We start from the raw sequence: 19475 nt of genomic DNA, 5'->3' as shown, positions 1-19475 counted from the left end.
GAGGAAAACTAACAGAGACAAATACGGGAACTTGGCGATGTTTGGGCTTCGGCTTGAAACTTTTGAAGCTGCATACCTTGTTGAGTGATGTCTGTATGGCTTCCCCGCTCAACGACTACCACTTCCATTATTGCTCGCTCTTATTCTCGCACCCTCTATAATGCTCATTCTCACCTAATTGCTCCTCGCTCTTTCCAACACAATCTCCGACCCGTCCTTCCCCGCTTCCAAAGCTCCAAGCCTTCCCCCGCAACCCCTCCCCCGGCTGCTGCTGCATCGCCCTCGGATTCCACTTCAGGTCCCCCAGCTCCCAAGGATGCTGCACAGGGTCCCTTAGGCGCCCGCATCTGGAAAAAGGTCAAGCATGAGGCCCAACATTATTGGCACGGAACAAAACTCTTGGTCTCTGAAGTTCGCATATCCTCGAAACTCCAATGGAAGATTCTTCAGGGAGACACTCTCACCCGTCGTGAAAGACGTCAGGTGCGCTGCTAGCAGATCTAATGCGTATGCTTGCTGACCTGCTTTCAGTTGAAACGCACTACCCAAGATTTACTAAGACTGGTTCCATTTGCTGTATTTATCGTCGTTCCCTTCATGGAACTTCTCCTCCCCGTTGCTCTCAAACTGTTCCCCAACATGCTTCCGTCTACATTCGAGGACAAGTATGCCTATGTGAGTCCAGTATCATCGTATTCACTACCCGATGCTCACTCCACCCTTGTTCCGTACAGGAAGAGAAACAGCGCAAGCTGCTCCGAGTAAGACTTGACATGGCCAAATTCCTCCAAGAGACGCTCCGAGAATCCGGGCTCAAAGCGAACGCGCATATCGTCGGCACAGAGACATTCAAAGAGTTTTTCCGCAAGGTGCGCGCATCCCCGGCACAAGTGATATTTATAGAAAATCTGTCTCTGAGCGTCCAGTTTGCTTTCTAGGTTCGCTCGACTGGAGAATCACCATCTGCAACGGACATCATCAACGTCGCCAAGCTCTTCGATGATGATCTCACGCTGGACAACCTTTCGCGTCCCCAGCTCGTGTCTATGTCGCGATACATGGGGCTGAACGCATTCGGCACGGACAACTTCCTGCGCGGCGCGATCCGCGCGCGTCTCCTCCACCTCCGCCGCGACGACCAGCTGATTGACGCCGAAGGCGTTGACGAGCTATCCACCTCGGAATTGCAGGCTGCTTGTCAGTCCCGCGGTATCAGGACTTCGGGCGTGTCACCTGCGCGACTCCGCGAGGAGCTGACGACTTGGATCAGCTTGCATTTGCATAACAGGGTCTCGGGTGTGCTTTTGGTTCTTGGAAGGGCGTTCAACTTTGATAGGAAGTTTGGCGAGGATGAGGATGGAAAGACGGCTGTTATTTCCAGCTTGGAAAGTGTGCTTTCTGGACTTCCGGACAACTTGGTGCGTTGGTCTTACTCTATTTCTTGGACTCTGATGCTCATGCGTTTGTTTTAGCTTAACGAAGCTGAACTTGAAGTCGACTCTGAAAAGGCTAGCTATAAGCAGAAATTGGATGTCTTGCAACAACAACAGGAACTCATTGATGATGAAGCCGAGCAAGAACAGAAAGAAGAGGACGCTCGCCGCGCTAAGCGTGAGATGGAGGCCCAACTCGCTCAAGACCTTCTCCCCGATTCCGAGGTAAAGCTCGTTATTCTTCAAGATGGCTCAGTCTAATTGAATATTGGGATATAGCTTCTCGCCGAACCATCTGAAACGGACAATGCCCGTATGACTCCAGAACAACTGAACGAACTTGCTGATGCGCTGCTTGTGCTTTCGTCCAAGTCTAGTGTGCTCAAGGAGCGTGACGAACTCCGCGCATTGATGGAAGAGAACTTGCAAGCTGAAGAGGTAACATTCACATTCTCGAGTACGCTGTGCATAACGACTAATTATTTTTCTTCTCTCCGTCGTTCAAAATTCAATTCGATTTACATTACATCAGGACCCTAAATCTCCTTCAGGCGCACTGACGAAGCGCATCCGGTCGATGCTCACCAAGATCGACCAGCAGCTGCAGGAGTACGACAGCCGCGTGGGCAGCTCGCTGCAGATGATCTCGGCGGACGCACAGGGCCGCATCTCGGTGCAGGATCTGGAGAAGGCGCTCGCGGTGATCAAGCACAAGCCAGTGGACGAGGTCGGCCAGGCGGTCGTGCAGAAACTTGACGTTGACCAGGATGGGTTTGTAGAGCTTGAGCATGTGCTGGGGTTGATGCGCGAGGAGGGACTGGGTACGTGGTTTTTCGGCTTGTGATTTTTCTTTTTTCTTCTGGATGTCTTTACAAATTTTTTTGATTCCGTGTATGACGAGTGCGTTCGGCTGATGCGTTTGTTTTTGGTAGGTGTTCTTTTGGATGAGGAGGCGCAGTCTATTATCGGCCAAGGCAACGAAATCAAGGCGTCAAGACCGCGCAAGGAAGATATTATTCAAGAACAATAGACGCACACCACCTCTACTCATAAAGTAAAAGTTATATCAGCACATAGAATATTTTTACAGATTATCACAATTTAATATCTTTTCGTTCGAACGATCTGTGGGCGCTTTTTTTGTAAGTTGACTCGGAAGTGTATTGTTTTTTTATTTTGCAAGTTTGTTGGGACAGCTCAGTTAGCTCACAAGACGGGCAGCAGAGAAGCATTTACAGGGTATCAATGGGCGAGCAAGCATTAACAAGAAGATCGCTATTAATGACTATGATAGCTCAAGCAAGAGGGTAGATACTAGAGAGCGGAAAGAGGAGTAAAGCGATATCATGAAATCGTCCCGAGCAAATAAATACCGGTGTTGGGGGGTAAATGGAAAATTAGGCCCTAGGGGAGTTGGAGTTGGTGTGTTTTGGATGCCAGTTGAAGGCATAGCGGTCATTCGAGTCGTCAATTCGTTTTAGAGGTGTGCGTAGCTTTTTCGGTGAGAGTGATAGGGAGTCGTGGGTAGGCGAAATGAATGGCTGGGGTGAGAGGGTGGGACTCAGGCCTGGACCCGCTGCTGGAGAAGCGGCTTTACTTTGTCGTCGCGGATGCTGAGTTCGGGAGTCTTTGCGCGGGATTTCTTGCTCTCCGCGGGAGGGGCAGCCGGGGCAGGCTGCTCGATCATGACAAAGTCATCCTCGTCGTCTTCTGTGCTCTCGGCCCAGAACCTGCCTGCCTGGAGAGCGAGGACGCCGGTGAGGGCTACGCTGCAGATGAGGTGGTTGGAGGCGAGGTCGAGAGTGGCGTTGCGGAGGGCGCGGGGGATGGGGTCGCGGAGGGTGTGTGCGGGGAGGGAGCCGAATATGGCGAAAATGTCTATAAAGGCGCGTCAGAGAATTTGAAAAGACATGAAATGACACGTACTGGGAAGAACAGTGTTGAGATACATGACGACTGTTGTGCCGAAGAGGACTGGAAGACAGGTCAGAGGTTGGTCTGTTGGTGGACACGGGTGAGCTTACAGATGCTGCCGCCGTCGAACATGATATTTCCGGCGCGGAGGTCTTTGAGACTCCAGAGCAGGGTGGTTGCGCCGAGGACGACTATGGCTGCCAGGAAGTAGAGAGCCTCCGGAGAGCTCTTTGCAAGGACGGCATAGTAGTTTGCAGCTGTCCACAGGTGGGCGTCTGTCACAGGTGATTTCCAGAGCGTCAGAGAGTCTGCAATCCAGTGGGTGAACAGTGCACCTGTCACAAGCTATCAGAGGCATACCAGACACGGAGAGAACGGGACTTGCCTAGCAGGAAACTAGTAACACAGACGACTATGGCAGCGCGGACACCCATGGCTTCTGGTTTCACTCTGCTTCGGCCCAGATAATAACTTGCTAATCGCTCTTTTCAAACTCCGACTCTATCATACCCAATTAGTCCATTTCCTGATCGTCTTCAACTCTATGCAGTCCTCCCTCAGGTATACTTGCTCGCTTCTGCTGAGCACCACTCGCCGTCCAGCGCGTCTCTTTGCCTCCACGTCGAGCTCATTCCAAGCAGCGGGTACCCCATGGTTCGTTGATCCTACCCCAGAGCCCTCACCGAGATACGGCCAGCGGCCGCTACCGCCCCATGTCCAGCTTCAGCACGGAGCAAGCGCCCTTCTGCCTGTCCCAGACGACGCGCCTGATGTTCTCAAGTCCCTCCATTCCGAGCTTGCAAAGTCCCCCCATCTGGATTTGGCCCAGCTGACCGTGTCACCTGCTATTTTACCCCCGCCTGGTCCTCCTCTGCCTTTACGCGCACCCCACGGCCGTCGGAAACGAGGAGGGACATATGCGGGAGAGTCCGCATTTGATTCAATGGGTGGAGGCATTTGGGATTGGGTTGTCATCGCACAGGTTTGTCACTTGTTTCCTCTTGTTCTTCGACCCCGCTCATTCCTTCTCCATAACAGGTCAAAGAAGGAACGGAGAACAGAGGCGCTATTGATTCTGTAGTCAGACTCGTGCGGAAAACGGTACGTCAGGTGTTTGGTTAGACAGGCGCTTGTGTTTACTGGTGTGGTGTTTCTCAGCTTCTAACCAGGGAGCCACCCGTCCCACTCGCTCCAAAATCACGACATGCCCGTGGAACAGAGTGGGTCCTCATAGACGCAGGGTCCTTTGCTATCCATATTTTGAGCAAAGCTTCTCGGGAGAGATATTTCAATCAGGTATCATGGTAGCCACTGCACAAGTGACGTCAAAACTTGTATTATCTATATAACCCCTGCACTTACATGTACATGCTCTCTATAATACACAATGGCTCTAAACGATCAAAATATCCTCCAACAATCTGGTATGGGTGCTAACACCTACCCTGGCATTGCCAACCCGACGCCCTCATCGGGTGCCGTTGACCCTACTGCGTCCAACTTTGTATGTATATACATGGTCAAGTTGTATGTAGGACACCCGCTTATCGCATGTTTGGCTAGGTAAACGACCCAACCACTGCCACGCGTGGTGCTGGAGCAGGCCTCAATTTCGAAGGCCATAAGAACGCAAAGCAAAATCTGAGAGACGCAGCTGGTGTTGTCGAAGCTCGACCAGGCATCATCGAGACAACCAACATCGACCCTTTGAATGAAAATTCCAATAAAGGTGAATAAATTTTTCAAAGAAAAAATTCATGACAAAATTTAAACATGCGCCAGACGATGGATGGGCGAATGCAACGACCAAAACCGCAAATACTAGTCATAAAGATGAAGAACCGGGTGTCGTTACAAAGATAGTGAACACTGTATTGGGAAAGTAAATAATTTGTGACAAACAAACAAACAACTTGTAATATTTTGTAATAATCAATTCTTGACCTTGTAACACCATCATCTATCCACGATGTCGAGCAGAGCCGGAGGCCTCTACGGCGGAATCCAGTTCTCGTCTGGCTCTGTATTCAACTCTACCGTCCCCTCCTCTGCTGAACCTTCTAAATCACCTTCGATTGAACCACCGAAACCACCAACTACCGAAACAGCAACCAAAGACGCTCAAAATGCAACTGCCGCCGGTGCCCCACCCACCACCTCAGCAGCACCGCCAACGATGACAACAGCGCCATCGGCAGGAGCAGCAGCCTCCGGAAAACCCACAGCTGGTATCTTCCCATCTGCCTTCCCCGTTTTAATACATAGAGCCCGTTTATTGAAATAAAAACCTCGATATTGCCATTTTCCACGCAACGTCCCAAAGCTTGGTCCGCCGCGCTTGCGTTTGCGCCCGTGCGCAGGAACCAGGCGGCCAAGGCGAAGCCGGCGGTGAACAGGCTCCCCGCGGGCGCTGCGGTGTTGCCCGCCGCGGCGGTCGCGGGGCTGTCGTCCACCGCTGTGGTGTTCGCGCCGCCTGTGCTCGTGGACGCCAATGCGACTTCGACTGCGACTGCGACTTCGACGACCGCTGCGACTGCGCCGTCCCAGGAATCTACGACTGCCACCACTGGCACGCAGGGATGGGGCAGGAAGGTCAAGCCGCCGTCAATGATCCTCGACGAGGACGTGAATGGATTCAAGAATAATAATCAGGGGCAAAAGAAGAAGTCGGGCAAGTCGAAGGGGAAAAAGGTGAGTCCCCGTTTTTGCCCGTTTTTTTCTCTGGGACATGTTTTACCTTTTGTGTGTGTGGTTGTGTAGAATAAGAATGCACCAGCGTTTCCGACGTGGGATCCGATGGAATTGTACGACCCCATGCGCCCGAACGATTATAATGAGTATAAGATGTGGAGGACCAAAGAGCGCATTGATAGGCGCGAGCGTATGGCGGAGCAGCGCAGGCAGGAAGAGAGGAAGAGGTCCAGGCGAAGCGCTAGCTATTCGGACTCTGAATATAGTGGCTCAGACGACGACGAGCGACCTCGTAAATCAGGTACATTCACTCCTACTTTTGCTGTAGTTCTGTTCTCAGTTTCTCTAGGCAAATACGATACCTATGACCGCTGGTCTAGAGGTCGTGCTGAATCCGCTCATGATGCCCCAGCTCATGAGTCTGCCCCCGTCGTAATCGACAGGGCTTTAACAGGCGACGAAGCCTTCCAGCGCCGACTCGCCATGTCTGCTGCAGCAGCCCGTCCTCGCTCACCACCTCCATCCGTCTCCCCTGCTGCAGCTCCCTCAAGGCCCCTTGACTACGAGCCACCACACCCACCACCCCAGGCAGAAACAGGGGAAGAGGCATACCTCCGCAGGCTGGCCATGTCGACGATGAGCCGTCATAATCCACCACAACCGGCGCCGCCGCCACCACCACCTGCTGCAGCCGTATCCCCACCTGCACCTGTGGTCTCTCCCCCTCAGCAGGAACGTCCGCGCTCTGTATCGCCTCCTGCGCTCGCGTATAACCCGTTCGCGCCCCCGTCTGTTCCTCCACCTCCGCCTCCGGGTGGTCCGGGTGCTATCCCCAACGCGTTCGAGGAAAGGGTCAAGGCGGCTGCGGCTATCGCTGCGAAACTCAGTGCGCTAGCCGCAACTGCCGGCGCGTCGTCGTCGTCTTCATCCCCCGCTCCTCCTCCTCCCGCTGCAGAAGAACCTGTCGAGGAGAAAAAGTCGATATTTATTTTATCTGTCTTCTTTTCTTTTATCTGACTTATGAATTTGATTATAGACCGGATCCTCATGGTTTCGCAGCACGGCTTATGGCTAAATGGGGCCACAAAGAGGGGCAAGGGCTCGGTGCTGGTGCAGATGGAATCGTCAACGCTCTTGTCGTCGAGCAAGTCGGCAGCAGCAAGTCAGGCAAGGGTAAAAACAATGGGCCCCCGGGTAAAGGCATCGGTGTGGGCTCGAAGATGGGCAAGATTATCAATAATAACGAAGATGCGAAGACGAGGGAGGATAAAGAGCGCTTTGGAGAGCCCAGTCGGGTTGTGGTGCTCACTAATATGGTTGGGCCGGAGGATGTTGATGATGAGGATTTGCGCGAAGAAATTGGTATGTGCATCGTCTTTTCTGGCCTTCTTTTTGTTGTCGAGGTAAACTAATATATATTTTGTAGGTGATGAGTGCTCCAAGAACGGAACGGTTGAGTGGGTGATAGTGCACGCTGTCCACCCGCCTCCAGCAAATCCTGAAGATGCCGTCCGCATTTTCGTTTTGTTTGCAGGACCAGTGGGTGCTTGGAAGACCGTCCGCGAGCTCGACGGCCGGTACTTTGGAGGACGCTCCGTGCGCGCACGATACTTCCCCGAACAGTCCTTTTCACGCTATGATCTCGATCGTGCGTTATAGTCCTTGAACTTTCACAGCAATCTACGAGAACCCTTTCTTGGAAAAAAAGCAGTCACTGGTTGTGTATCTTTGTATAAAAAAAAACTTGGTTTTTCTTATTTTGTGCTATGAGCGCAATTTTACTGCGTCGTTGTACATGTTTTTTTTTTGTTTTGGTTTTTGTATGTGAAAAGTCTAATTATGATCTATAATGTAATGTCTTGTCTTAACCTTCCGTCTGAGGGCCAAAAAAATTATAATCCTTGTAACACCCCGTCTTCGCCGTTGTTACCGTCGAACAAGGCGCCCGACCCTTCGATTTCTTTACAACCCAGGTGCTCCTTGCCCTTCTCCCGCAGGAACCCATCAGCATCCGTGTATATGAGGGCGCCTCTGCGAATAGGGTCATGCACGACATCTTCTCCCATAAGTGACAGCCATTCCAGAACAGGTTTCGTAGTCCATCGGTCAATATAACCAGGGCCCGCTTGGAACCAACCCAAATGGCCACCGCCCGTCGTAAGCTCCATAACGACCAACCCATTCCCACCGCCGTCCATGGGGACATTGCGCACGACAGGGTCGTCAGCCGCGTTGATGGCGAGGAAGGGCACGCGGATGCGGTCGACGACGTTGTGGCTCGAGCCCCAGATGTAGTATTCGTCCGCGTTGCGGAAGGGGAAGTGCGGCGCGGGCCCACCTGCGATCCGCGTGAACGTGTCGTCGAAATCGTTCAGGGTCGGGTTCTTCAGCTTGAGAGCCTGGTCGGCGGCTTTTGCGACGTAATGGTTGGGGTCCTGGATGAGTGAGTGCAGGTGTTTTTTCATGAGCCGCAGGAGGTTTGAGCCCATTCCTTTGGAGTAGATGTGTTTTCCCGTAAATGAATTCAGAAGGCTGGAGTTATCTGTGTTTAGAGCAAGGTCCTACATAGATGGAGTTGTATTCACGCACCCGTCATTATTTTCTTTTAGATTCCAAGGCTGTATGATGTTTTTGACGGTTAGGTATTGAAACCCAGAAGTGAGCAATTTAACGTACACAAGCGAGAGCACAGGCTGCGTGTATTTTGGTGTCCTCTCCTTCCTCGGCTAGATATCTGGTTATGACATTGGCTCCAAGTGAGAAACCGATGGCAAGAAGAGGTGCGTCTGGGTATTTGTGGGCGATGTATCTCAAAGCCAGGCGGGTATCATCCGTATGTCCAGCAGAATACAAAAGCGGGCTGGTAATGGGTACGCCAGCACCTACAGCACATTCGTCAGAAGGTGTACAATGATTTGAACAGGGTCACATACATCCGCGGAAGTTGATGACGGCTGCACGATAGCCAAGTCCACCTTCCTCGACGGGTGCGCAGGCACGGCTGAGGATAGCTCTGACATAAGGTTCGTAGGACCCTGCATGACATATCTGAGAAAGTCCGACAGATAAAGGTATAGCAAGCGGTACCTCCTGTTAAACCGTGCTGGATTATCACAATTGGTGTGTCGTTCTTGAGTTTCTTGTTGTGGTCAGCTGGCGCAAAGTCAAGGCCACTGTGATTTCGGAGAATTAGCAAGTGTGGTGTCAGAACCGTGATTGATGACATACATTGTACCTCCGTCGGACAATCGCAGCAGTGTGCTGCAAGAGAATAGTGACGATCAGATCAAGTTAAGGGATCGACTCGTCTACACCTTACCGCTGGTACCACATGAGGTCTACTTTCGAAAAGTTCCCAAAAACACAATAAAGTGTTTGGGTATGGCCACTGTGATCATAAGAATGTCAGTTGTAATTTAGACAGAGCACCTGTACTCACTCGGGTAGCCACCATAGTGGGTTGAATTCGCTGAACAGACTTTTGCACTTCGTTTCCAGCAGAACCTTTATCGAGACCTGCTCAGTCTCCCCACTGCCATCCTTCTTCCTGACCGTCAAAAACGCAGGCTTCTTGTCGAAGTGAACGATAGGCTGGTTGTTCGAGGACGAGCCACGGGCGTACGAGAAGAGAGTGCCCATGAAGACAAGGACAACGACGCTTAGAAGCGCACCCATTTAAGTATAACTCTTCCACGTTCCAAAGCGACCCACCCGAAAGCAAGAAGAAGACCCAACGGATGATTCAAGGTATTTAACAAGACGATTACTATCTTATTTCCATCGAGCGACGAGGAGCCTGTGCAAATCTCGCGGTCAACCGGAACAGAGTATTTCCTGGACAGTTGTACCGCTATGCACCGTCGTAATAGCTGTCGACACCGAGTCGCTTGTCTGTCGTACTAGTGATTGTTTCTCAGCTAAAGTGCGTCTGATTTCGGTCACACCGTCCATTTAATTGGTATAACAATCAGTGTGGGTACAAATACGAACTTTAGGTGGCCTTTAGACTGCGTTTTGGGACGATTCCATAACGTGTAAACGCCAAATTGGATAAACGGTGCGGCCTTTCCGACAACTTTCACATGCTTTTGGGAATTCCTTGGCTGACGTAATGGGATATTTACCAAAAGTTGACAACTTGCTGACCCTGTCATCATTCGTCGTCGTTATCAATTTTCAATAGAGTGCATGTACAAAAAAATTCCGTGTCGCGTTTGTATTTACTTTTCGCATATATTCACACCTTCAACGTTCTCTTCTAGCACTACGGCGGTGATGGACGACTCTTGACCCCTTGCGTTCAAGGAAATAATTGTCGGTACGTTGAAATGTCAACTCTTCGGGTTTAATCGAAGGCGCTTATCATTGATTCCTTATTCAGCTTCATCCATCCAACGGACACCAACTGGCCTCGGGCAAGTAAGTCGAATGATAAAGGTTTGGGCTGTAAATGTGATGTATTTTCTGCACGAGCACCACGGGGTTGAAAGACTGTTCGGTGCTGAGTTTGTTTCTCTCCAGCAGATAGCAAAGCAAACAAGAAGTCATATAAAGTGGTACCTCGGGATTCGGATTCGGATCTATTCCATCGAAGCAGAAAAACAGAGTTTTTCAGCAGACAACATGAAAGGAGAAACGAAAGTTATTCTAGAGACTTGTATGCTCCCAGGGCCAGTTCTGTCAGTAGACGGTCAAGGAGCAAAGATAATAGCCAAGATAGATCTAAGGGCTACGTAGATAGGTATGTCCAGGCATGCACTCACTGCGTGTATGCGTATTAACCAATGTAAAAATAACCATAGCGAGAACCATAGCACAGGGTCTATACATAATGACAAGGTTTGTGCAAATGCGTCTCCAGTTCCGATTGTGTTTGTCGACAGCAGACGTTTGTATGATCCATTTAGAACGTCAAAACTGTTGAAGAGAAATCCAAGTCTATATCTTTAAGTGTCAAGGAAACTTTAACGGGCCTACGAGAAGTTACCGGGACTAGTCAAATAGATGAGAGTTATCTGATCGCAGATAAGCTTGCCTCCAGACAGTCCATCGATGTGGCACTAGCTCACGACCGTGGACCAGGCAAAATTGCACATCTATTGAGAAAGCTCGCAAGGTTTGCCTTTATTTGATATAACGATCAGTGAATCTGACCGATTTTAGTTTATCTAGGGAGTCTGACCAGTTCTGTGAAATCCAAAAGAAAGAAGAACAGAAAATTGAAAATTACCGAAAAATTTCGGCCAGATTAACAAACATCAGTGTCTCCGCTGATGACGTGGTCGCTTCGCAGTTAGCTCGCTCGATGGTAACGCGAAGGGATTGTCAGAGTTTGATTGAAAAGAACGATGAGGATTGTACGATTATTTGGGAGGAGATGATCAATATACTGTCGGAAGAGACAAAGCGAGCCATTGACCAGCACTTGCATCTCGCGTTGACTAATGAGATGATGCGAGGAATTACAACAATTGGAGAAGTCTCCAAGAAACGGAAGAGAGTCGATACAGAGGATTTTGTCGATCCGCAACCGAGGGATGACAATGACACGAGGATTGCACATGTTATCGAGGAAAGTCCAAGCGTAAACAACGGGGCCTTTCAGATCAACAGACGGCAAGGAACGGGTACTCCGAGTCTTTCAATTACACAGCAAGAACAGAAGCAGGACCCAGAGGATAATGAATTGGAGCAATGCTCCACGATTGAGCAGTTGAGACTCAAGGTTAAAAGTCAAGAGGAGAAGATTGCCTTTTTGACGGAAGAAAATAAAACGGTTGGTCCTGATTCAGAAATATCAGATGCACGGAGCCAGAAATTTGACTTCTCACTTACCACAGTTGCAAGCTAAATTTGAAAATTGTGAAGAGAAGTTAGCTAGGATTCGGAGATGTCTTGCAGGAAGTGGTAACGAAAATATGTCATGTTAAGAACATATTTATAGCTTGTGACAGCATTCAATTGTTACGTTTGTTGTGTACACCCCATGTCACGTGGATACGTGTTGTTTGGTTTGTGACATGTCGCGCCGAGATTCTGATTGTTCGAACTTGTGCCTATCCCTCGTTGCCTCGTTTTCAGAGCATTTCCTCTTGCTTGGGTTCTCCACCGGACAGTCTGTACAACAACAAGTCTATGTACTCCTCACCACTTGGCTACTAGAGTTTCTATTATTCCCTCATGGATTCAGCCATGGACATATCCGCTAGGGCCCCGTCTCCCTCCCCCTCATCCGATTCTGATAGTGATTCTTACAACACCGAATCGGCTCGCATCTATTTCGGCCCTCTTAAGACACCAGAGCGCAAGTTTGCCGCCGCTGCGGCCTCCAAGCGTCTCTTCCCTCCCCCATCCAACTCCTCTCTCCGCCGCTCTCCGAGGCTATCTAGCCCCAGACCAAGATCGGCCACGCCAACCGATGTGCAACCCACACGTGAAGACTTGGATGATATTGAACGGGTTGCACAACTAGTTCGCGAGTCGGAGGATGAGGATGAAAGCATGCCTACCTCAGGTTCAGGTACTCCACAGAACGGCGAAGTTTTTGTTGATGGTGAGTAGAAATGCAACAATTATTTACTTGCAATAATCGTATAGAACCTCCTTGCAGAACCATCCTCCGCACTCGCTGATAAAGTTCTACATGCACTTGATAACCCTTCGCCCCCTCCAAGTCCACCCGCAGCATTAAGTTTATTTGACCCATATCACACGACCGTCCCAGAGGTATCTACCGACTACCAAGCGGACCTAATGTCCCTCACGATCAATGACAAGACCGAAGAGGATGATGAGAATCCTCTGTACAATCCTCCCACTAATTTTCAACCTAGTCAACCGCCATTGCCCTCTGACGTTCCGGTGGACTTGACCAATGAAGCAGCAGCTGAGGGGAATCTGATATCTTTTGACTCATTCATGACGCCGCCTAAGCAGGATACTGCTTCTGGCAATGTGAGTGATCCCACAGTAACCATTCTGCCTTCTGTTGTGCTCTCCGTGGACGACTTATTGGCACAGTCTCCAAGTCCCGGAAAAATTCTCATGGCTTCTCAAGTCACCATTCCAACCGTGCTAATTCAAACACATGAACATAGCGCCCAGGATGCGGGCTCACCAATGGCCGTTGACAATGCAAACCTGATCGATACAGGGATTGAAATGTTACCTGAATTCACAGTGGGTTCTACGTCTGGAGATCTCCAACCACAACAAGACATTCTCGTTGAAGATGTGAATCAAACACCAACTCCGAAGCTCGGAGAGGCTCCAACTACATTGTTAACCCAATCACTACAAGGCAATCTAACTGACGATGTGGATTCGACGCAAATGATGGGAGTAGGTGAGGGTTCCACGACTCCGCTACGTCGCTCGACGCGTCCTCGCAAAAGTATTACACCGAATCCCCCTGCTCCAATTGCTCCCATCCCATCTCCTCCTTCTATAGCGCGAACAAAGGTCAGAAGGAAGTCTGTAGCAGTAGACCCGAAAGAGGAGATCATTGCTGACTCTCAAGACGAAGATGAACCTCAGCCCCGAACTACACCTGTGGCTGCACGAGTTAGGCATCGCAGTCCAGGGAAGGTGCCCCTCTCTTTTCAGCGAGAACTTGGCTCCCTTTCTCCTACCTCATCTAATGTCCTTTCCACATTGGCTTTCAGTGCAGGTGATGACTCAACAGCAACTGATGTTGCTGCTGCAGCTCCTGCTAGTGATTTAGCAACCATTGAACCATCCCAACCGACCCTTTCTTTCTCTGTGTTTGTCCCACCGGAAACTGCTGGGCCGAGTACTCCAATTCGTAATACTGGTCCTATCCGTTTCGTGAGCCCATCGAAAGCCCAAACTTCCCCGAACAAATTCCGAATACAGACTCCCTCCCTAAATGATCCAACCGTCACTCCCGCCCGCCGCATTCCAATTTCCGAAGGCATTGCTCAAGGCTATATTTCTCCTGAAAAGGCAGCTCAATTGGGTTATAAACCACCAGCCGCCCCTCTTGCATTCGTTCCAACGCCGGCGAGGCGTGTTTTTGTTAAAGATGACACTCAGCCGTCGACTTCGAAATCGAATGCACCTCGACTAGCTAGTCCGGTCAGAACGTTGCCTAAACAGAGGGAACGTTCAGCTGAACCACCTCTCAGACTCGGTGAATCTATTAAAGGTAAAGAAAAGGCGGCTCCGGTTCTCAAAAGGCCAACGACAGTTGTTGCCAAACTGCCATTTCCTTTGGTTCCTTCAGAAACGCAAACTGTATCGGTTCCATCAGTAGCTCAAGCGCTTGCCCAGGATGAAGCCAATAAACCCAAATCTAGTCCGCTTAAATCGAATCTTAAACAACCCACAAGCAGAATACCTAGGATTGGTGCCAAACCTTATGCTCGTTCTGGTGATACGAAATCAACAGCCAAGGCCACTTCAACCACCACCCCACGGATAGTCGATTTGACCAAGGTAAATTCTCTCAATTATGAGGTTTTCTTGTTAACCAATCATTTTTACCTTTCACAGCCTCCACCGAAACCTTCAATCGTAGAGAATGCACGCAGAAGCGTTCGTGTGCCTGATTCTACAAAAAGCACAGTGGTTAGTAGTTCGAAGACCAAGCCTGCTACTGCTACATCTGCAACTGTCCTGAAGAGAAAGAGAGAAGCAGAGAAGGTTTCTCCGCCTAAACCTCGTGTGGTCATAATTCGCAGAGTACCCCCCGTAGTAACCGCGGCGGCCAACGAACCATCTACGAGCACGCCGACCCAAGCGTCGATTCCAAGCGCTGCCCCTTCTGTTCCCGCGAAATCTAAAAAGCCATCGCAAGGACCTTTACGAATTCGCCGAGTGATGGACCCTGAACCACCTGTTACGCGACAAGTAACGCCACCTCCACCTCCAGTGGTGCCACCAGAACACGAAGTTGAACTGCCTACAATAGTTGTCAACCCACCGCGGGCGGTAAATGGACAATTAGCACCGATTAAAGACCCTTCGCCTCCCCAAGATATGGAAGTTGATGAGCTATTACCTAGTTCCCCACCTGAGCCGGCCTCACTGGAACCCGAATCTGTACCAATGGGAGAAAATGCCACCTCCGAGACGGTCGTTGTAACACCCACTCCTATTGTCACTGTCACCGACTATTCTAGCATCGATCCTCCTACTTCTGGTTTGCGGCGAACGACTCGGTCGCGGAGGACTACTACTACTGCTATTGATGTCTTTGGTGAAGGTAACTCGCGGTCGACTGCCAGCAGTCGACGGAAGCCTCCAGCCTTCCGGTCTGATGATGTGTTCTCCGGGATGAGTATCACGGCTCTCAAAGATCTGACGACGTCTAACACTGTGCACAATCAAAAGTATCTGGCTGCGAAGCTGGAGACTGAGGTTGTTCGCAGAGAGGGGATTCGACCGGAAAGTCCGGCTATGAAAGTACGTACTGTTTTGCAGCGGCAGCAGGATGAGAGGGAAAAGCAGAGAGCGGAGAGGGCGCAGCGCCGATCTAGACGAAGCGGCGAGCTATTAGATGAAGATATGGAAGGATCTAGCGATGTTGGATATTCGAGCCTAGGGGAGGAGCATGGTGCGGATGAAGAGCAGCAGGTGAAGCATCAAAGAGGGGCAGGGGATGAGGAAGACTATGTGACGCCGGAGAGACCTCTCAAACACCTCAAGCGGACACGGCTCTTTGGCGATCCTGAAGAAGAGGAACCTGAGCCACCGAAGAGGAGAGTGAAATGGGATCGTGGACTCTTTACGACGGTTTATCTGGATGAAGTGCAGCTTGGAAGTCGACAAACAACCAAGGAAAATGTGTCTTTAAAGGGTATTCTGGCTCCTACGGCTAAGGTTGTTTATCTTTATGTTTTCATTGTTGGGTTTTCTGACAGTGTCACTTTTGGCAGGCTCTACGACTGGACACTCTAGGAAACTTGCCCCATGCAGATACCCCACTCACCGATTTGGTACAAGAAAACATCACAGTCAAGAAAATTGTTTATGACAGTGATGTCATCGAACCCGAAATTGTTGTCAAGAACACACGGGCAAAAAAGAAGAAATAGACATCCTATGCAAGGGTTGCTTTGCAGGATGCTACATCTGTAATCCAGATTTCCGTGGGGGGAAGGGTCTGATTTCTGCTTCATTTACCTGTCTTTACTAGTACGCGCATATTTTTTTGCACAGGCTATCATGCACCATACAACTTATCGATGTGTAATGAACATATTCTTATAACGCAGCTTTTCGTGACATCCTATGACACCAAGCGTGGCTAGATTTGAACACTACAGTTACAATTGGGTGTGTGTGGTATCTTCTTACTTCGGAGGTCCGGTGTACTTGATACCTGCACTAGCTTGGTTAACTGGGAATACGAGCACCTGCGCGATGTTGACGTGAGGGGGTCGAGCAGCAGCCCAAACGATTTCCTCAGCAATATCTTGTCCAGTCACTGAATCGTCATGTGTCAGTACAATTGTCAATGATGCTGGACGCTTTATACAACTTACGTGGCTCAAGACCCTCATAAACTTTCTTGGCGGCATCTACATTTCCACGGAATCGCACAATGGAAAACTCGGTCTCAACCATGCCTGTAAGAAATGTACATCAGCGAAGGTCATTGGATGTTGACCATCCGTGCATCTTGCCTGGTTGAATTTCTGTGACACGTATGGGTGTGTTCACGAGTTCGCGCAAGAGTGAGCCTGAAAAGGCGTTGACTGCATGCTTGGTTGCGGTGTAAATGCTGCCCCCTGCATAGGGTTCAATGCCAGCGATCGAGCCCAAGTTAATGACATGGCCTGATTGCTTCTTCTTGAAGTCTGAAAAATATTACACGCTTGAATTTGTTGCACCCTTTGAGTTAAGGCAGCTTCATACCTCGGACAAGAAGTTGTGTCATTGAAATGAGACCCAGAACGTTGGTGGCAAACATTTCTTCAACTTCTTGTTCGTTTATGTCTCCGACGTGCTCCAGACCCTTGACGAAGCCAGCGTTATTGACTGGTCAAAATAGTTGTTCATCAACTGAGCGACACCCCTATATTTGATAAACGCGTACCGAGAATGTCGACGTCGCGAAGTTCTTGAGGGACCTTTGTCCACAGATCCGCGATCTGTTTCTTATCGGATACATCTAGCTGAACAGATGCGAATTTACCACCCTGTTGCAAGCCGGACTCCTTATGGGCAGCAACGCATTGTTCGGCGACTTTTGCAAGCGCGTCTGCTCTCCTGGCGAGAAGAATGACGTTGGCGCCACCCTAACCAAAGTTTTGAACAGAAGTAAAGGGGATATATGGCGTGGGCCTTTACCTTTGCAAAAAGCACGGCAGTTGCCTGTATAGGGCGATTAGATGAGGGAGGAAATTAGTTTAGTAGGACAGACTAACCGCTCCGATGCCGCTGCTCGCCCCTGTAATGAGCACAGTCTTTCCGATGAGTCGAGTAGCATTGAAGACGGACATTTTGGGTGGTTAGTAGATGTGGTTAGTAAGAAGAAGAGTGTGGGTTCACAAAGACGCGTTAATCTGAGCTTGTGGGAGTGCCGGGCCCTTATCTGCGTTAGAAACCACCTCCAACCATACTTCGCGATCGAGACGTGATCGGTCCGCCATTTGACCAAGCCGGATTAGGTAACTAAAATCATCCTTCACAATGAACGTCCATCCACGGTGGAATGCTCTCCTTCAATGGCTTTCAGAGGTCCATGGCATGGATGTTTCTCTCGATAAGCTGCCAGTTGTAGCGCGTTCCAGTCCTGGTTAGTTGCCAACTGGATTCTTCGAAATCTACCGCCAATTTCTGTACCAATCTTAGGCGCCGGATATGGTTTATTTTCCTTGCGGACAATCCAACCATCGACTCCACTGTTTTCTATTCCGGCGCAGGCCCTGTTGAACCATTTGACTTTAGCTCCTCATTACCCATCTACGCGACCCAGGTTGACATGCACACAAGCTGTTTCTCTGCATCTTATGCTGAACAGGCCTGTGAATGGACATTGCTCTGATCCTCTCTTTGGACCATACATATCAGTTTTGCCAGAAAATTTTGACTCCCACCCATTGACTTGGCTTTGGAAGAAAAGACGCAACCCCGATATATTGTCTTTGGATCATCATCTTGCAAGCGTTTTGCCTCATCGAATCCTTGAGAAGCTTGAAAAAATAACGGGCTTGTTCGAGCAAGATTGGAAACGGACACAGGATTATTTAGTTAGTCATGACCTTGTCTGTGGTAGAAGCTTGCTAATTACAGAGTCAAGACTGATAACCCTTCGCTACTTCATCAAAAGAAAGATGTTGAAGCGGAAGAAGACTTTCTTTGGGGATGGTTAAATGGTTTGAATAGTTACATTTCCTGTCAGCAGTGGTTGATAACAACGATACAGTTAATACTCGATGTGTTTACCATCGACTAGCAAAAAAACGCACTGATGGCGACAATATGACATTATGTCCTATTCTCGATTTCGCTAACCACACGACGAAACCTCCTTACACAATACCAGAGCCAACGAGGGCAGAACTTTGGGACACAGGCCCATCAGCCAGCAGAAAATTCGGAGATAATTTTGTGCTTCTATCACCGTCCGATGTTACTGGTCAAACGGAAGAATTATACCTGCGATATGGATTGCATTCCAACGCAACACTCTTTTCCGAGTACGGATTTGTTAGCCATCTACATGCCACAGAGCAGGATGACGATACCCCTGGAGGTCAGATTGACTTAGAAGGAGTGATAGAAGATCTATTTTCCAGGCGAGGTGATGTAGGCTCGTGGATGAAGGACCTCCTGGTCGAGGAAGGATACTGGGGGTAAGCATACTCAGCATATTTTCCTTAATCTGCCTGCATCGACATTCTTAACATTGACCTGAATTTAGCGATTGGACACTGCATTCTTCGCCTGCTCCTGCGCACCCTTCATATCGACTAATAACAGCCTTGAGGCTGTATGATCTTTTGCCAACAACGACCGCACGGATACCTTCAAATGTTGATGCTTTGCTTCAAGTTTGGCGAGACACTATTCATGGAAGAAGATACATTATTTCGGAAGAGAATGAACTCAACTGGAGGGAGACTCTCAAAATGATTTGTACATGCATAGTTAATGACGCTGTAGAAGGGCTTTCCAAAACAGCCGCGATTGACATAACGGATGGTTCTCCTGAATGGTTGGCGTCTTCTCGGTCGTTTATAACGAAGTTGTGGCAAGAAGAGATCGATGTATCGACATCTGTGATTGAGAGTGTCGATCGAAGAGAAGAGTTCTGAACTAGGAACTCTGTAAGGAACTGTAGTAGTTTATCGCAGGTAGTACTTAGTCCACAAATTCCAGAGGTGCTACTACTTGAACAATTTGGGATGTTCGATCATAGATCATGTAATTGCGTTTCGTAAGTATTGGTCCTAGCCAAAGCACTTG

The 19475-nt window shown here is 49.5% G+C and overlaps 10 protein-coding genes across 10 annotated transcripts; 7 read left to right on the top strand and 3 right to left on the bottom strand.

Moving 5' to 3' along the window:
* Window positions 1-87: 87 nt before the first annotated feature.
* Window positions 88-2463, top strand: JR316_0003809 (LETM1 domain-containing protein mdm28, mitochondrial; the record flags this gene model as incomplete). The annotated part of the gene is made up of 8 exons (XM_047889579.1): window positions 88-483; window positions 532-675; window positions 735-869; window positions 939-1418; window positions 1473-1658; window positions 1713-1871; window positions 1966-2254; window positions 2366-2463. 8 exons carry the CDS (start codon window positions 88-90, stop codon window positions 2461-2463), a joined length of 1887 nt encoding a protein of 628 aa, XP_047751953.1.
* A 531-nt stretch (window positions 2464-2994) lies between these two features.
* Window positions 2995-3781, bottom strand: JR316_0003808 (uncharacterized protein; the record flags this gene model as incomplete). Its single annotated transcript, XM_047889578.1, has 4 exons — window positions 2995-3311; window positions 3360-3407; window positions 3458-3692; window positions 3758-3781. The coding sequence occupies 4 exons, from the start codon at window positions 3779-3781 to the stop codon at window positions 2995-2997; spliced, it is 624 nt and encodes a 207-aa protein (XP_047751952.1).
* Window positions 3782-3891: 110 nt separating this feature from the next.
* JR316_0003807 (uncharacterized protein) lies at window positions 3892-4655 on the top strand (the record flags this gene model as incomplete). Its single annotated transcript, XM_047889577.1, has 3 exons — window positions 3892-4329; window positions 4386-4448; window positions 4506-4655. The coding sequence occupies 3 exons, from the start codon at window positions 3892-3894 to the stop codon at window positions 4653-4655; spliced, it is 651 nt and encodes a 216-aa protein (XP_047751951.1).
* Window positions 4656-4734: 79 nt separating this feature from the next.
* Window positions 4735-5233, top strand: JR316_0003806 (uncharacterized protein; the record flags this gene model as incomplete). The annotated part of the gene is made up of 3 exons (XM_047889576.1): window positions 4735-4851; window positions 4911-5076; window positions 5130-5233. 3 exons carry the CDS (start codon window positions 4735-4737, stop codon window positions 5231-5233), a joined length of 387 nt encoding a protein of 128 aa, XP_047751950.1.
* Window positions 5234-5316: 83 nt separating this feature from the next.
* Window positions 5317-7697, top strand: JR316_0003805 (DNA-damage-repair/toleration protein DRT111, chloroplastic; the record flags this gene model as incomplete). Its single annotated transcript, XM_047889575.1, has 6 exons — window positions 5317-5575; window positions 5671-6038; window positions 6108-6339; window positions 6388-7015; window positions 7075-7400; window positions 7465-7697. 6 exons carry the CDS (start codon window positions 5317-5319, stop codon window positions 7695-7697), a joined length of 2046 nt encoding a protein of 681 aa, XP_047751949.1.
* A 233-nt stretch (window positions 7698-7930) lies between these two features.
* Window positions 7931-9713, bottom strand: JR316_0003804 (Putative esterase; the record flags this gene model as incomplete). The annotated part of the gene is made up of 8 exons (XM_047889574.1): window positions 7931-8570; window positions 8628-8656; window positions 8715-8920; window positions 8972-9073; window positions 9126-9211; window positions 9267-9299; window positions 9358-9426; window positions 9478-9713. The coding sequence occupies 8 exons, from the start codon at window positions 9711-9713 to the stop codon at window positions 7931-7933; spliced, it is 1401 nt and encodes a 466-aa protein (XP_047751948.1).
* A 948-nt stretch (window positions 9714-10661) lies between these two features.
* On the top strand, window positions 10662-11889 carry JR316_0003803 (uncharacterized protein; the record flags this gene model as incomplete). Its single annotated transcript, XM_047889573.1, has 3 exons — window positions 10662-10679; window positions 10946-11154; window positions 11211-11889. 3 exons carry the CDS (start codon window positions 10662-10664, stop codon window positions 11887-11889), a joined length of 906 nt encoding a protein of 301 aa, XP_047751947.1.
* Window positions 11890-12218: 329 nt separating this feature from the next.
* Window positions 12219-16096, top strand: JR316_0003802 (uncharacterized protein; the record flags this gene model as incomplete). The annotated part of the gene is made up of 3 exons (XM_047889572.1): window positions 12219-12591; window positions 12649-15881; window positions 15938-16096. The coding sequence occupies 3 exons, from the start codon at window positions 12219-12221 to the stop codon at window positions 16094-16096; spliced, it is 3765 nt and encodes a 1254-aa protein (XP_047751946.1).
* A 258-nt stretch (window positions 16097-16354) lies between these two features.
* Window positions 16355-17506, bottom strand: JR316_0003801 (NADP-dependent 3-hydroxy acid dehydrogenase; the record flags this gene model as incomplete). The annotated part of the gene is made up of 7 exons (XM_047889571.1): window positions 16355-16488; window positions 16547-16630; window positions 16688-16861; window positions 16920-17042; window positions 17101-17302; window positions 17355-17378; window positions 17432-17506. 7 exons carry the CDS (start codon window positions 17504-17506, stop codon window positions 16355-16357), a joined length of 816 nt encoding a protein of 271 aa, XP_047751945.1.
* Window positions 17507-18488: 982 nt separating this feature from the next.
* Window positions 18489-19324, top strand: JR316_0003800 (Ribosomal lysine N-methyltransferase 2; the record flags this gene model as incomplete). The annotated part of the gene is made up of 2 exons (XM_047889570.1): window positions 18489-18862; window positions 18931-19324. 2 exons carry the CDS (start codon window positions 18489-18491, stop codon window positions 19322-19324), a joined length of 768 nt encoding a protein of 255 aa, XP_047751944.1.
* Between the last annotated feature and the right edge of the window lie 151 nt (window positions 19325-19475).

The sequence above is a fragment of the Psilocybe cubensis genome, chromosome 3, assembly GCF_017499595.1.
Source record: "Psilocybe cubensis strain MGC-MH-2018 chromosome 3, whole genome shotgun sequence".
Classification (NCBI taxonomy): Eukaryota; Fungi; Basidiomycota; class Agaricomycetes; order Agaricales; family Agrocybaceae; genus Psilocybe; species Psilocybe cubensis.
This window is presented reverse-complemented; position numbering and strand designations above follow the sequence as displayed.